Genomic DNA, 14,970 nt, shown 5'->3' on the forward strand with positions numbered 1-14,970 from the left:
CTGCTGACAAACCAAATGGGAAGGAAACAGTAAGAAACAAGTGAAAATGCAAGTGACAGTGAAGTGAAGACAGTCTTGCCTCTCCTTAACATTAGCTTTTAATACATTCCATAGCACATTCCACTACATAATTTTAATCAGATGCTTTTATGCAGGCATCAACACTTGAATGCATGTTTGCCCCCAAAACAAATACTGACTGCTGCTGAACTGATCCTCTTCATTTATTCCTGTTCACGGGTAGAAGTTCTGCTTAGGAAGATTTCTACATCAACATAGAATGAGATAAGAGAGAAAAATCTCTCTGCCTTGGAAAAAAAATTCAGAGCAAGAGCTTTTACGATAAGATACAACTTGCAGACAGTAGATCTAACTACCTTTTCAAATATCATCCAGAGAATTTACTTCATTTAAGAAATTGTCAGATTCTTCCTGTTACACCAACCTTTTTTGGAGTAGTCAGCAAAATTCTCTGTTTATACAGTCCAGGTGGATGAGGTGAACAGACACTTCCTTTCTCTTCTATCAGCATAACAGTAGTAGATGAATATGTACAGGGTCCCAGCTGTTCTGGTAACCACATTAGGAGAAGGGAAATGCCACTATAAGGTAACCAGCCCTATGCCTGTACAAACTTCTGTGTCACATGTCACACTGTTTTTCCATGGTCTCGTTATTTTAAGCAAGAATATGAGGCATAAAAGCTGTTCCTTCCATTCCTTCTCTCTCTCTTCTTGGGATCTCTGATCATACTCTTCACAGTAAAACCTTGAGAAAATTAGGCTTGAGGAAGTTGCACATGGACATGGACACAGTCCCTACCCCCATGCTTACTGAGAGAGCTGAACAACATCCAACATAATTTTCAAAAGACTGGGGTGGAGAAAATAGGTTCTCTAATTTAATTTTATAGTATTTTCAAAGCTGCAATTCTTTTATGGCTTTGGGAAGAGTTAAGAGAATTGGGAAGATGGGGAGGGAAAGGGAAGGAAAGAGAAAAGGTAGGAATGTTTCCTTCCCTTTCTCCAGCTCTCAAACTTATAAATAGGACTACTCCCCTTCACCTTCAGTCACTTGCCACACACTTACAACAACCTGGAGATTTGTCTACTGGCTTTTATAAATGGAATCAGAAATTCTAAACCCACAAAATAGGGTAAGTGCACGTATATACTGTAACCCTGTCTCTGTGACCTTCCTTGCCTTTCTTCTCTAGGGTTCAATTTTCTGCGTTCCAAGGATGCAGGGGCAAACTCTGATATAGATGAGCTCCAAAACCTTTATTCACACATCTGTGGGAAATGCTAAGCTGTGAGAGAGATCTGAGAATATCTGAAAAGTAGAGACATGCAAGATAATAAAACAAGAGACAGCAGAAGGATTGTTATAACAATGATTGCTAGTAGCTCGAAGATTCAAAGAAAAACACACCAAATGTGGAAATGTATGATATCTCACAGGGAAAAAAAATCCAGAGTCAGTGGAGTGCAGCAAATCTGCAACATCAAGAATCCATTCAAGGGAGCAGAGGCAGCCAACCTTTCCTCTCCTGACTGATGCCTACCTGCTTAGCAAAGACTCAGGTGTCTTACTGGGGCAGTGGATACACTAATGCTCAACTAAGATTCAACAAGCTATCAGACTACCTGGTCATGTGAGATAGACAACAACAAATTGCTTCATACTTTTAAGTTGTGTACATCCTGCTTGCAGAGTCTGAACAAAGTGACCAAAAAGGAACAGTAACAATCTGCAAACATCTTCTGAAAGACTAAAATTCTCCATTTATTCTTCTTTAATTTTCCACTTTTAAAAAATAGCATATACAGAGAGGTGTTATTGTGCAGAACATCAATATAAGTGAAAAATTAGTGTGTCTCTAAGTAGAGAGCACAAGAAAGGTGGCAATGAAGAGATGTTATCCCTATGAGTACACAGGTTGAGCATCATAATACGTGTTCTAAATAAACACATTAGGAACAGTTTTCAAGCTAAGGTGTTTCTCCTCTTTTTAATTGGATGTGTGATCTTGGTAAAACTTGCTTAATAAAAATAGTGTTTACAAGGGAGGCCTTTCAAAGCTCAATGCTTTGAGCCTCTCTCTGTATTACAATTACTCTTTCATTGTCCTTGATTCACACAAGAACTTCAGAAAGAGATCTAAATATTTTATTACTCATGTTTGCTTTTTTCTTGATATAGTTTGTTTCTATTGCACCACTATTGCAACAGCACATCCCCAAGCTGAAAGGTAGTGTTTGCTATGCAAAACACACAGTCTGTGATTGGCATCTAAGACCAATTGATCTACCCATTACCACTATCTCCCTACCCCCACAAGCATTACTACAAAGCTATTGATTTAAACACTGCCGATCGGTTTCCATTTTCTGATTTTGGGCAGGCCAATTAAGAAAGTGAGTAATTGTGATTACACTGCTTCAGGATCAATTACATTTGATGCAAGACAAAGTGCTCCTTTTAGAACAACATAAAAAAATTATGACCAGGAACAGTTTACTGCTGAATCTGCTTCTAACAAAAATGCAAAACAACTGACACAGTATATCTTTATGAAAGACATTATCAGGAAATACAAGAATATTGGCACCTTTGTGTGCACAGTATCTTTAGCTACATTTTGACAAACTTCTGGAAGTTATTCTTCCTCTTGGATAAAAGCTTTTTAAAGAAGTATGACAAGTTATAAGGGCTTCAGTTGAGTGCACTGTGACACAGCCCAAGAAACATCACAATGCATAATTTCTTCGGTGATACTGACATCAGTAGGATTTTGAACAATATATGTTTTATTTTATCAGTAAAATAGAAAATTTAATTCAAAGAACAACTTACCTATTTTATACCATTTTCTAAGAGCTAGTCTCAAAAAGACAAGGCCCTATCAATTAGCAAAGGAACAAAGTAAGCAGTTCCTATTCTTAATTAAATTTTAAACTTAACTTGAGCTTTGTCATTGGACTCACATTGTCCAAATCATTAAAATGAATACACCACTGAGGTCTGAGGCAAATCTATTTACAGTGATGTTACTCATAGTCTGGTTGGTGTTCAGGAATATTGATCTGTCTTGTTTGTCTAATAGGAAAATAATAAACAATTACTAGGCAATGTTGGAGAAAGTAATCAGTTTTTATATATCACTAATACAGCAGACCTCCCAAAACATAAAGGTGATGATCTGCATAAAATCAATGTGTTATGCTACATTGCTTATCCTCATCACTGCTGAGATTCTTAGCAATAAATGGTTTAAGCTGGAACCAAATCACTGGTATACTGAAAAGATGTACTTAAAAAAAAAATCTGCTCTGCCTAAAAGAGAGTGTGCCTGCTTGATAAACTGAGTACATTTTATTTAAAATAAAACATATTTAGAGAAACAAAGATGCCTCCTATTTTGAAGCAATTATGAAAATTGCATTGCCTCTCCCAACAAAACTTGCATCAGGCTAACATACGGTGCAGAAAAACAAGCCAAGTTTCTGAACAGTCCAAAACTGCTTCCAAATTCCAGCAAACAGCATACAGACCAACCACAACAACGTAACATGCATAAACTACATGCTGCAGATGTCTTGCTGGAGGTACCAGTATCTTTAAAATGATTTCACATGAGGATCTATTGTACAAAAAAAGGTTTGGGGAGAAAAAAAAAGGTATATATTTTCAATAGTAAATCACCCTGCCACTAAAACAAGAAATTCACTTTTAGTAGTTGTTCATTTGGTGTCACTTAGTTACATTTCTATTATAAAGCTTTCATCCCTGCCTTTAATAACATGCAAGTTTTCCAAGCTGTACTTCATAGTAGTATACTAAAATTTCTTCAGTATTAAAGAAAGGTAAAGAAGAGTATTAAAGAAGTACAGAATCTTCTGAATGGGAAGAGAGTTTTTCCTGATTTAGAATCTTGCAATATGAATGTCCATTCAATATCTCTTTGTGTGTAGAACATAGGAAGTAGTGCTTATTGCAAAAAAACTGTCAAAAAATATGATTTTGAAATATGTCAAAAAAATTCATAGCAGGCTCATTTACTGCATTTCTATAGCTTCAAAGGCTATATAACATAGCACACTCTTAAAAGAAGCTGTCTAGCTTTCCCCTCATACATTCATTCCCAGTGTTTGGATGTTGCTACTCTTCCTCTGGTTTCAAATGCTGCTTTATAACAGCGTTCTCACCAGGTGAACAGGCTCTCCGCCAGCCTAGAATGCAACAGGAACTCACACAAAGGAGGATCTTGAATGTGCCAATAAATAGCATAAAAGACATAAATCCCACATACAAGACAAAATGTAGTTGGCTGTCTAGTTACTCCTTTTCATTTTCCCTCTAATCTTAAAAAAAAACAAAAACAAAAACAAAACACATTTGAACTAGCAAATTTTGGGGATGGTTTCATGTAGTCATGTTACATAGATCACAAACAGCCATAACAAGCACTTGAGGTATTAAGGTTGGCCACATGTGCTTTCCTGATTTGTGATTTCTTATGAGGAAGAACCCACACAAAACACTCCAGCATACTAGCCAGGACTGACTGCTCCATTCAGTGTGGTATTACTAAGAGGTATCCCAAAAAGAGGGAGAAAAAATAAAAATAAAGCTTAGGAACAGGGAAGTAATTCTAACTAAAAAGAGAAGTTAATGCTTGATTTCATTTACCCCAAGGGAAAAACAGGACCTCCCAAATACAACCTGTTAAGAGAGTCCTCCCACTTACATATATGGTTTCAAGGCACCTAGATTTGAGATTGCCATCAGATTTGTGCTTTTTGAAGTAAGTACTGAAAAAATTTGTAAGACAGAAGAAAACCCATAATCCTTGTAATAACAGAACAAAACCATGACTATGTCTCATTTTGCTAAAAACATCTTTGGCATATATCATACTGTGAACTGCTGTTCAATTCTTTAAATGTTTAATAAACAATAAGTCCAATACTTCCATGTAAATTTCCAAGTTATATTTACAGCTAAAAATTTAAATACCATGTCCCATTATTTTCACATGGAGACTTTAATTTTTTTCTCCCCCTTGAGAACTCACCATAACTGGAAACTGGCAGTCTGAGTGGAATCACAGAAGTCGATACCCATTGCGACAGTAATAGATCCCTCAGGCTCAAGAGATTCTACAAGAGAACATTTGGAGCAGGTAAAGTAAGCATGCAAAACAGCAGAAGACCCTGGATTCAAAACCCCCAAACCACAGGTAGTTAGAAAACCTATATTAAAAAAAAAAAGTCAAAAAAACAGTAAATACTTGTAATTTAATTTTAAGTAGATCACAGCCAAATGTCACACTTCCATGTTTAAGTGTCTTGGGTTTTTCCCACTGCAGTTAAAGCAGTTACCATTAAAATGGTACCATTAAAATCTTACTGTCCCATCATCACCAAAATAAGGGTTTATATTAAAAAAAAAAAAGGACGGGGGAATTACAGAAAAAAACATTAGAGAGTTACATCCTTTTGTTTGCATACAGATCTAACATTGGCACTTCATTTAGAGTAACACCAGTTTCCAATTTTAATTAATAAATAGTAAACCAGAACAAGTATTAATAAAATTTACATTACCACACAGTAATGAAAAAAGATCAGAACTTAAAATATTTCATAATTGATGTGGTTTACTTATTTCCCAATATTTTGCTTGCATTAGTAATGGAAGACAGGAAAAAGATTATGAACCCAAAATGGAAGATAATTTTGTGCTTTACAAGCAGTACAGAATGAGGCATTTCTCAAATTAAGGTACTGAGAGAGACATGCTCCTTCTTACCTTCTTGGCTATAACACTATATTATTTCCATAATGAGAGAGTAGTTTGTATCATCAAAATTAAGAAACCTGAACTTGTCAGAATAATTCTTTCAGGATTTTTTTTTTTTTTTACATGAAACAAGTGAATGCATATGTTTACTCAGTGTTATTGTGAACATAGTATCACTTGATTTGATTTACAATATTACTAGTTTGCTACTTTTAAGTCTTTGTGACTTTATTTATTTATGTGGGATAGACTTGCTTTTGTTCCTTCTCCGTATACTACAGCGCCCTAAAACAAAGAACTCTTGAGGCAGAAAGGAAAGCAAGTAGGTTGCGTGCACAGATACCAAACTCCCCTTGCATAAAAGTTGCTGCAATCTGTGCTTTTCTTCCTCACATTTTCTGTCCTTTTCCACTAACAGAAATCTAGCAAAAAAAATCCCAACCAGACGGTAGCAAGCAGAAAGGTAAGAACAAACTATCGCATTGCTTTTCTGAATTAAGCCGCACCACGGAAGCTCACAAGCCACACCCCGTGGAAGCATGGTAGACACATACCAGACAAAAAAAAAATACATTTTCACTCCACAGCGAAAAGGCTCAGCCTCTCCCATGGGAAACAAGTGAGAAAGCTCTGGGCCACCAGATAAAGCTTGGCACATAAACCATTGTGAATACCTAAATCAAAACCTGATACTGAAGAGCGGTGTATCGTTACAACCATTCTGGACTAAAGATGTAAGAGAGACAAGGTCTGTGCAGAGAGAAAGTTTTATAAGATCAACTGAAATTATTAGAAAAAGCAGGTGAAGTTTCAGGCACAGAAGTTTTGAGCTATAACAACGGTTCTAAGGAGTAATTTTCAAAGTCAAATACAAGTAGAGGAAAGCTGAATTTAACTTTTGTTAATCAGACTATTTACAAAAAGACAGTTGCATGAATATGTTTATGTATGTATGTGTGTGCATATATATATATATATATATATATATATGTATGTATATGTGAATGTATACAATGGCTACGGAAAAATCCTACTTCTTTATTTGAAATTTGGCAAAAGAATATGATTCAGCATTTTTAAAGATAGGATACTCTTACCTATTGGATTAAACCCATGCATCCTCATGCCTGGTGGTAACTTCTTCTCCCCTATGTGAATATTCTCTATCTTCTGATCAGTTGTATTGGTTAACGTCACTTGCACAGATACCATACGATCATCAAAAATGCATGGCTGTCTAGAGAAGTGATAATTAGCTGCTAATCCTTTTCCACTCATTCGATGAAGCAGTTCATGTGTTTTTGTTGGCACAAAGACTTGGGTAGTGACCTGTCAAGTACAAAACAAGTAAGAGTCTCACAACGACCCCTTTCTTAAAAGATTGCTAAAATAATTAATAAAACTTAAATTTTAAAGTTTAAATTAAACCTTATTCTTAAGTTTAAAGTTAGCATTTAATTTTTAAGACTTAATTCGAGTTCTATACATGTAACAGAAAAGTTACAAATGATTAGGAAATGGGTTATTCATGTTAAAACAAGTATTTTGAAGTACTCTAGCTTCTCTTTGCTACCATATAACTTGTTTTATTAATACCATTTATAAATATGAATGAAAACATAAAAAGGTAGAAGTCCAAACCGTAGATATAAACACATAGAGCAAAAAATCCCTCAATATACTTTACAAATTGACTCAAATTTTCTCAAAACCCTCCTATGATTTTTACTTGAAGATTTTACCTAACCTCTTAAAGTGTTACTTCTCATATTTCATTCACAATTTCACTCACATGATCTCATTCACTTTTATTTTCAATATTATACTACACAGAGGAAAAGATTTGCAAAGGACAGCCAGAATAACAGCATTATGTTTTCATGATTTTTAATCTTCAGTTCTATTTAATATGGCAGTACTAGAAATAAATAAAACAAACATATCCTGAACAAGTGTGTAGTTTTTGAAAACTAGAACTCTCAAGATATTTACTTGACAGTGAGGATTGTGAGCTGACAATGGTTGTGACTGCAAGGCAATGTACATAACAGTTGCATCAGCCTGGTAAACACTTTTTGGTTTAATTTTGCTCTAATTTTAAAACTTCCAATGCATGCAATTGCAATACTTAAAGAAATCTATAGAACAGATACCTGCAATCATTCTAGGGTTAAAAAAAATTCTCTAAAGAGTTAATAGAACAAGAAGCTCCTAGTAACCATGAGATAGGCCCCCACAAATCTTACACAGCATATGTTTAAATAATAGAAGTCGTTTGTGTACCTTTGGATGGTTTATGAAAATAACCAATCAATTCTGCAGACACAACATTATTTCTAAAGGAAATCTATGTGACTCATGATGCCTGCAGATACACAGAGACAAACCACACATATTTTATCAGTTTATTACAGTAAGCAAATAAGCGTGGAATGAGAGTGCACATAACTGTCTACTTAACGCTTACTGAAACATTTATAAGAGCTGTTATCTCCCTAATAACAGAGAGACAGTGTGCAATTTTAGAGAGGAGAAAAGCTTCATATTTTTTAACACTTCACTAAAAAGTAACTGAAGAGTGTAAAATGAAAAATACTCTGTGCAGTTAGCTGGTAATGGACCATATTATCAACTCAAGTTAGATTTATAGGATACAAACTAGTCACTAATAGTTATTTTATGACATAGCGTGTCTGCTTTTTTTGGGTGAAGATTATTAAGATTAAACTTGTAAAACTTTTTTTTTTTTTTTTTTTTTTTTTTTAATACAGCTGTTTAGAATGACAGAAATGCAAAAAGTAAAATACAAACTGTCCCCCAGCCCATTCTGATTGAAATCCACCAAGAAGGAAAAGTCTTTGCAGGGACGCCACAGTGTTGATTTCATATGGTAAAACCACCTGATTTGAATCAGACTGTCGCGCACGCTAACTGCAGAGTCCCTATAACCTTTGCATATTGAAAGATGACCCCATACCCTGAAAGAAGCTGCAAATATTCTTAAGCTACTTCTTAACAAGAAGGGCAACGTTAGGATTTTGCCTTAAAAGTATCCCATCCACTAAATTCATAAAGGAAAAGTGTAAGATCACTGACAATAATTTTAGTTTTCTTTATCACAACAGAGGTGATTAGATACAATCCACTGAAACGTCTGCAAATGAACATGCTCATTTTGCCAGTTGAGTAAGGCCTTTTGTCTTTAGACAGTGACTGTATAAAAATTACCTAAAATAATTAAGTTCAAGTTAGTACAAAAAATTATTTTCCATAACTATTTAAAATAGAAAGCTCTACAGAAACAGAATTCAGAGCTGGATAGACATTCCTGAGTGAAATACTGTTATTATTTTTACAAAAGGAGACACAAGTACTTCTTTTTTGTTTTTATTTTATATTTTTTCCTTAGTTTAGCAATGCAGTAATAATAAACTTAGATTAACTTTTGATCCTGATTAGCACAATGTATACATGTTTGGGTAAAACCATATTATTGGAACAAAATGGTTGCTCCCAAGAATGACAATAGTTATAATTCTATTCCTCTAAATTACATTCTGTTAAAGCGGTGGACTGAATCATTTAATCTAAGTAGCCCTTCTACTGCCCTCCTATTGGCAATATCCATGACATAATCCGCGAATGACCTACTGAGCTGTGAGAGCTATAGCCTCGCTCCCGCTCGCCGCAAGGCTACGCTCCAGTGACTTCCGAACAGCTAAGATGAGGAGAAGGGCTATCGCACAGCCCAGCCACATTTACATGATCTTTCAATTCAAGCTATAAGAGCAAGTTAACCGTAGTTTTATAACATTAGAAGAAAGATGTACAACCAGGCAAACAAAGGAAAGACAACTACTGGCAGAAAACAGTATATTCATGATCTTTTGCTCCATTACCAGTTACGTATTAGTTACAATCACAAGGGCAATGTCTTCCTTATACAGCTCTTGAAAACAATTCATAAAAAAGATGCAATAAAAAAAAGCAAGCAAACAACTGCAGAACAAATTTCAACAGCCTAGTCTGCATTACTATAACTAGGATTTCAAGAGGCCGTGGGCAAACCCCAACAACAAAGCTTAATTAAGTCTTGCTAATATGGATTGCTGAACTGAAGACAGCATCCTCCAAGAGGGGGAAAAAACAAGCAAGTTAACTCATATTTTACAGTCTAGAAAAATGATACCATGATTCAGTTTTGGCTAACTTATCTAGAAAGACAATCAATGGCTTCACATCAAATTCTGGAAAACACTTAAAATAACTTTCTTTCCAAAGGCTCATTTGACAGTTATATCTGCCAAACATCTAAAGCCACATCTGCTAGAAATTCTTCAATTTCTAATACATCTTTATCCTCCTCCTTTTTGCCCTGTCACCAACTTTTAACTAGGCTCTACACTTACCTGAGTGATTAATATTTCAATGCGACTAATTGAAAGTTGGCACACTATGCCTATATTTTTAAGCCAGTAATTTTAAATACTGGTTTAAATGCCGAATTTTTTTAAACTAAGCAGCAATTTCAGACATAGAAACTGAGTTCCAAAAATTCTCACTGAACTCCAACATTTATATATTTTTCTCTAAAAATTTTGAAAACAAACAAAAAAAGCCCTTGCCCAACTCTGATATCTGATATCACAGATATCAGTTTCAGACCAAAGAGGGCTTTTATTATACTCCCTATAGTCTGCTTCTGTAAGACAGCCAAAATTAATTCTTTTCTCTGTTTCTTCTTTACTCTAATATTGACATGCTCTCAAACAGGTATAAAAGCAGCCTTCCGAAGAAGCAGTGTGAATCTGTGAATCTACAGATGATCAAAATCTTATCTAATGTTTGCTCAGTTTTCCTCTTTAATATTTTTATGATCCTTATATTTTTCATTGGTTCTCTTACAATATAGCAAACTAGACAGACTGCTAGTAATAAATAAATAAAAATAAATAATAAAAACAAATAAATAATAAATGAAGACTTCCAATAAAAAGTCTTGCCCTTAGAGCCTAAGGAACTACTATAGCATATAAGGGAACCAGAATTAGGCCTTAAACTGGAGTTCATGAACAGCAGAGAACTCTATCAATCCCATACCATATTAATCAAACTTTTTTTTAAAATGGAGCGCGTACTTTTTGGTATAATTTTATATATAAATGCAGGTCAGTGAGATAGATTGCATTTTGCATTTATAACAGAGCTTAAAGCTTTATAATAAAACAACCTTTTTTCTTTTTTCTCTTTTTTTTTTTTTTTTTTTTTTTTCTTTTGAGTTCTGGCATCTTTGCCTTTTTCTCATGCTGTACATGATGAAATGTGAATAATCTAATGAAGGTTAGTGAAATCTTTAAAAAAGCTCCCCAAGAAACAATTTAAGTAGCAACAGAACGGGAATATTCTCATGAGCAAGTCTGGAGTATTAAACAAACATGAAGGAAAGGGCTAAACTCTGTATCATAATTATGACCCACAGACCTTGGTATAAATTCAGAACTGCAGATTCTTCCCCACGGGGCACCCTGGGATCACTACTGGAATATGAAAAGGGCTTACACTGATACTACGGGGGAATTTTTTCTTCTTTTAACTACATTTACAGAAAATTCTTACACTCGAAGGCTTATATTGCTTCCCAATACACATTTCAACTTCTAAAATATGGTGACCAATCAAAAGGTGAAATTCACATCTGTGCAAGGAAAACCTCAAGATTTACTGTCACTTTGTCCCACATGCAGTTCAACTGCAATGACGCAAGCGAAGCACAGACAGTCTGGCGGCTCATGCACATGTGTGACTTTCATCAAGCAGTGCAATATTTTAAATTCCTATGCAACAGTCATTAGGTGTCTCAAGGAGAAGACATTCTCCCAATATACTAACAAGTAATTTACCTCCAGTTTAGCGAACCCACCATTCCACCAACCACCTGACTGGAGAGTTTGAGAAATACCTGAAGTAGTTTGAGAGTTAGAAAAACAGCATAAGGTGTCAGCCTTGTTTTGTGTCCTAGTTACAAATTTGAAAGAGTAGATGCTGCAGACAGGGATTAATATAGATTTTGGTATTGAGTTTAAGTGACTTTAAAGACTTTATTACAAATGTTTCTAATATATTATTTTAATTTTGGCAAATAGCCAGTACTCCTTAGAGACAAGACCTCTAAAGTGAAAACATACTGAACCCTACTGGCAATAAAGTATAATTTTACAATTAGTGTTATACTGTACAATTCCTTTATACTAACACTTCTTCCAACAGAAGCACCTAGTGCAAACGTTTCTCCGGAAAAGGACCTCTTGTGTTAGGATAACTGCATAATTAAAGTTGAAACACTTACTACAGAGTATCACCTACAAGCTAAAACATGGAAGGGAACTCAGGCTATAATTCACTATATAGAAATCTAGCACAGGTAAGTGTGGATGCTGAAGCACCAATTCCATCACTGCCCCAAAGGGCAAACATCCAGAATCAACACCGACCCCAGTGCACTTGCCCTCTATATGGTCAGTGCGGGGTAGAATCCCTGCCAGTACCGCAGCGCCACTCTGCTCTAGGATGCTGATGTGCCAGTATTTCCCAAGGTCGCTTTCACTTTACACATAATGCTTTAGCCTGGAAAAATCCATATTCCTCAGGTTGTGAAAGTTACAGTTCACCTGACTGAGACTACCACTAAAATGCAGCCTTCTCACGTTTTGCTTCCCCTGAGCTTAACTTTTTGGTCTTAAAAAGAAATGAAAAGCATTGTTAGTTCACAGTGTCATAAGACAGGAAGATTTCTATAAAACAAGTTAATTGCAGTTTCTTTGTTTAAACTCAAAAACACTTTTTTTTTTTTGGACTTGGAAACAAAACTCATGGCATCAAAGGACTAGGCCAGCCTGCCCGAGGAGGCTCCCCCTTTCACACCCATCACTCAGTCCCATCCACGCACAACTCTGAGTAACACAACCAGAAACATACGGGCAAACGCAAAATCCCACCCAAAGGATATCTTTACTAAAGGCTCTACCGTATAGACACAGATTTTAAAGTTAAGCATGTTGCTTTAAATATTAGCTTTGGCTGTACTAGGTCCCTTGGTTGACTACTCAAGGCAAGTTAGGGAATTCTTTTCTCATCTACTTTTGAGATTACCTCAGTACTAACTAATATTAAGTATTTCTACTACTACCATCAAAATCCCCCAAAGATTCCTAGTTAATTGAGCACAAACGTAGCAGCAAGAAGATTGCGACAGTGATAATTAACACTTACTCCAATTTAACGCAACTTTTAATACACAAATATATTTAATAATAGTTGAAATATATGATTTAAGTAATTAACAGGTTATAAAGCTGTTGGTGTTAAAAAGCACCTTTAGTGGAAACAGTAGAAGGATTTTTTACATTTTTCATGAAAACATCCCAAACAAATATAATAGTAAAAATTTGTACACAAACTCACTTCTATAGCCATGAACTCCTCCAGCCCACTATACAGCTCAAGGCTCTACTTCACAGCTCTGACAAATGTAATTTCCCCCAACTCTTCTGGCACATTTAAACCAAGAACTGAGATGCTACAGACTAGGAACAGCAACCATTGTGGCCAAACTTTTAAAATGAAAACTTTCATCAGCTGCCCACAAACCAAAAGTAATTCAGCAAGATTCTAGAACTGCTTTTTTAGTCTTAATATGTCAAGGCATCATGCACCACAGGGCCATTAGGAGAAAAAGCATGCAAAAATAAGGTGAGAGTTTGCCACTAAAGTGAGCTTTTTAAAACCCATCTCTCTGATATTACTATATTTAATGACAGCATCATTCAACAGCCTTTTAAAGAGTAATCTGTCCCTCCAATATCCTCTAGATTCTGTGGCATAAGAAAACTGAAAACATTTCAAAATGCTGCTGGTGTTAGAAAGCAGAGACACATCACTTATCAACCTTTTAAAAAAATGACCTTAACACTAGCTGGGGAGGGGTTGTGGGGGGGATCCCACTTTCCTAGGACTGTCAGCAAAGGCTTTTAGAGTATGTTAAAAGTACCTGTGTACTGACATATTTATAAGATTCTAAGTCACCGTACTTCAGCAACAGCAATGTCCTTGGCTTTTACTCATTTGCACTACTAGCCTAAGAGTCATGCGTTGACCTACTACCGGTCAGCGACAAGAACGACGAGGCCAGGATCCTGAAGTACATATGGCCCAACAGCAGTAAACAAGTTCAATTAGCTCCATGCATAGTTCTTCTTTTCAACAACAAAAACTTAACCTTCCCAAACAAGTTTTAAGTTATTCTTAATATTTTGGGACAGAACTTCAGACTTGTCGTTTGAGCAGCTGGTGCTGCATTCCTGCAGCAACCTCAGGATATTCATGACAACGACTCTCCAAGTAAAAGCAACAAGATGAAATCTTACATGCATCAACCAAGCCTTGGTTATTTACTTTTTCAAATACAACAAGCTAAAAAAAACAATGATGGGGGGAAATCCCCAACCATTTCAGAAATCAAAACACTGTTCGTTATGAAGTATTCACTCATATTCTCATCTGTATTTAAAAATTATGTAATTTCAAGGCTGATGGGACACTCAGGATGGTTAGATAGATGTAAAACTGGATAGAGTAACACAAACTTTGATCCTGAACAGCAGTGAATCTTTTGGTGAAGTCTCAGGCTTCCCTTTACACTGCTATGAATTTGTGCTTTTTTGTGCAATCCAAACTTCAGTTAAGCACAGACCAATAATAATCAAGAAAAGAGGTGAACTAAAGCAACTTACACCTGTCATATATCATTCTTAAATGTGAAATAGTCGCATTCTTATGGAGTAATTCATACGCTCAGAAGAGCTTTGTGAACTCACTGTCACTGATACTGAGATCCATCAGGTGCGCTCCTCACAAGGGGAAGGCGAGCTTCAATAAAGAGTTTTCAACAGATTCTCTATAAATTCTTAAGTTCTTAATAAACAACAATAAAATCTGTTTATTCATTTGTGATATCCTTTTAGCAGAATATGCCAATGAACATGGAAATATGGAACAATATATTGTCAAACTAAAACAAGATTTCTAGTTTTTCCGAGTGTCATTCATCAGTACAAAAATAAAAAAACCCAAACCTAAGATCAGTCATACAAAAAAGATCCGTACAAT

At 35.5% G+C, this 14,970-nt stretch overlaps 1 protein-coding gene across 2 annotated transcripts in view; it reads right to left on the minus strand.

Annotated features, from left to right (window-relative positions):
* LOC112987022 (AP-3 complex subunit beta-1) overlaps positions 1–14,970 on the minus strand; it is a 151,001-nt gene that overhangs the window by 23,255 nt on the left and 112,776 nt on the right. For both annotated transcript variants that reach the window (XM_064500489.1, XM_064500490.1), the window contains exons 23-24: positions 6,903–7,134; positions 5,078–5,162 (exon numbers count right to left, since the gene is read on the minus strand). In XM_064500489.1, the coding sequence (XP_064356559.1) occupies positions 5,078–5,162; positions 6,903–7,134 (317 nt within the window). The remainder of the gene's footprint in view (positions 1–5,077; positions 5,163–6,902; positions 7,135–14,970) is intronic.

Source organism: Dromaius novaehollandiae, chromosome W, assembly GCF_036370855.1.
Source record: "Dromaius novaehollandiae isolate bDroNov1 chromosome W, bDroNov1.hap1, whole genome shotgun sequence".
Classification (NCBI taxonomy): Eukaryota; Metazoa; Chordata; class Aves; order Casuariiformes; family Dromaiidae; genus Dromaius; species Dromaius novaehollandiae.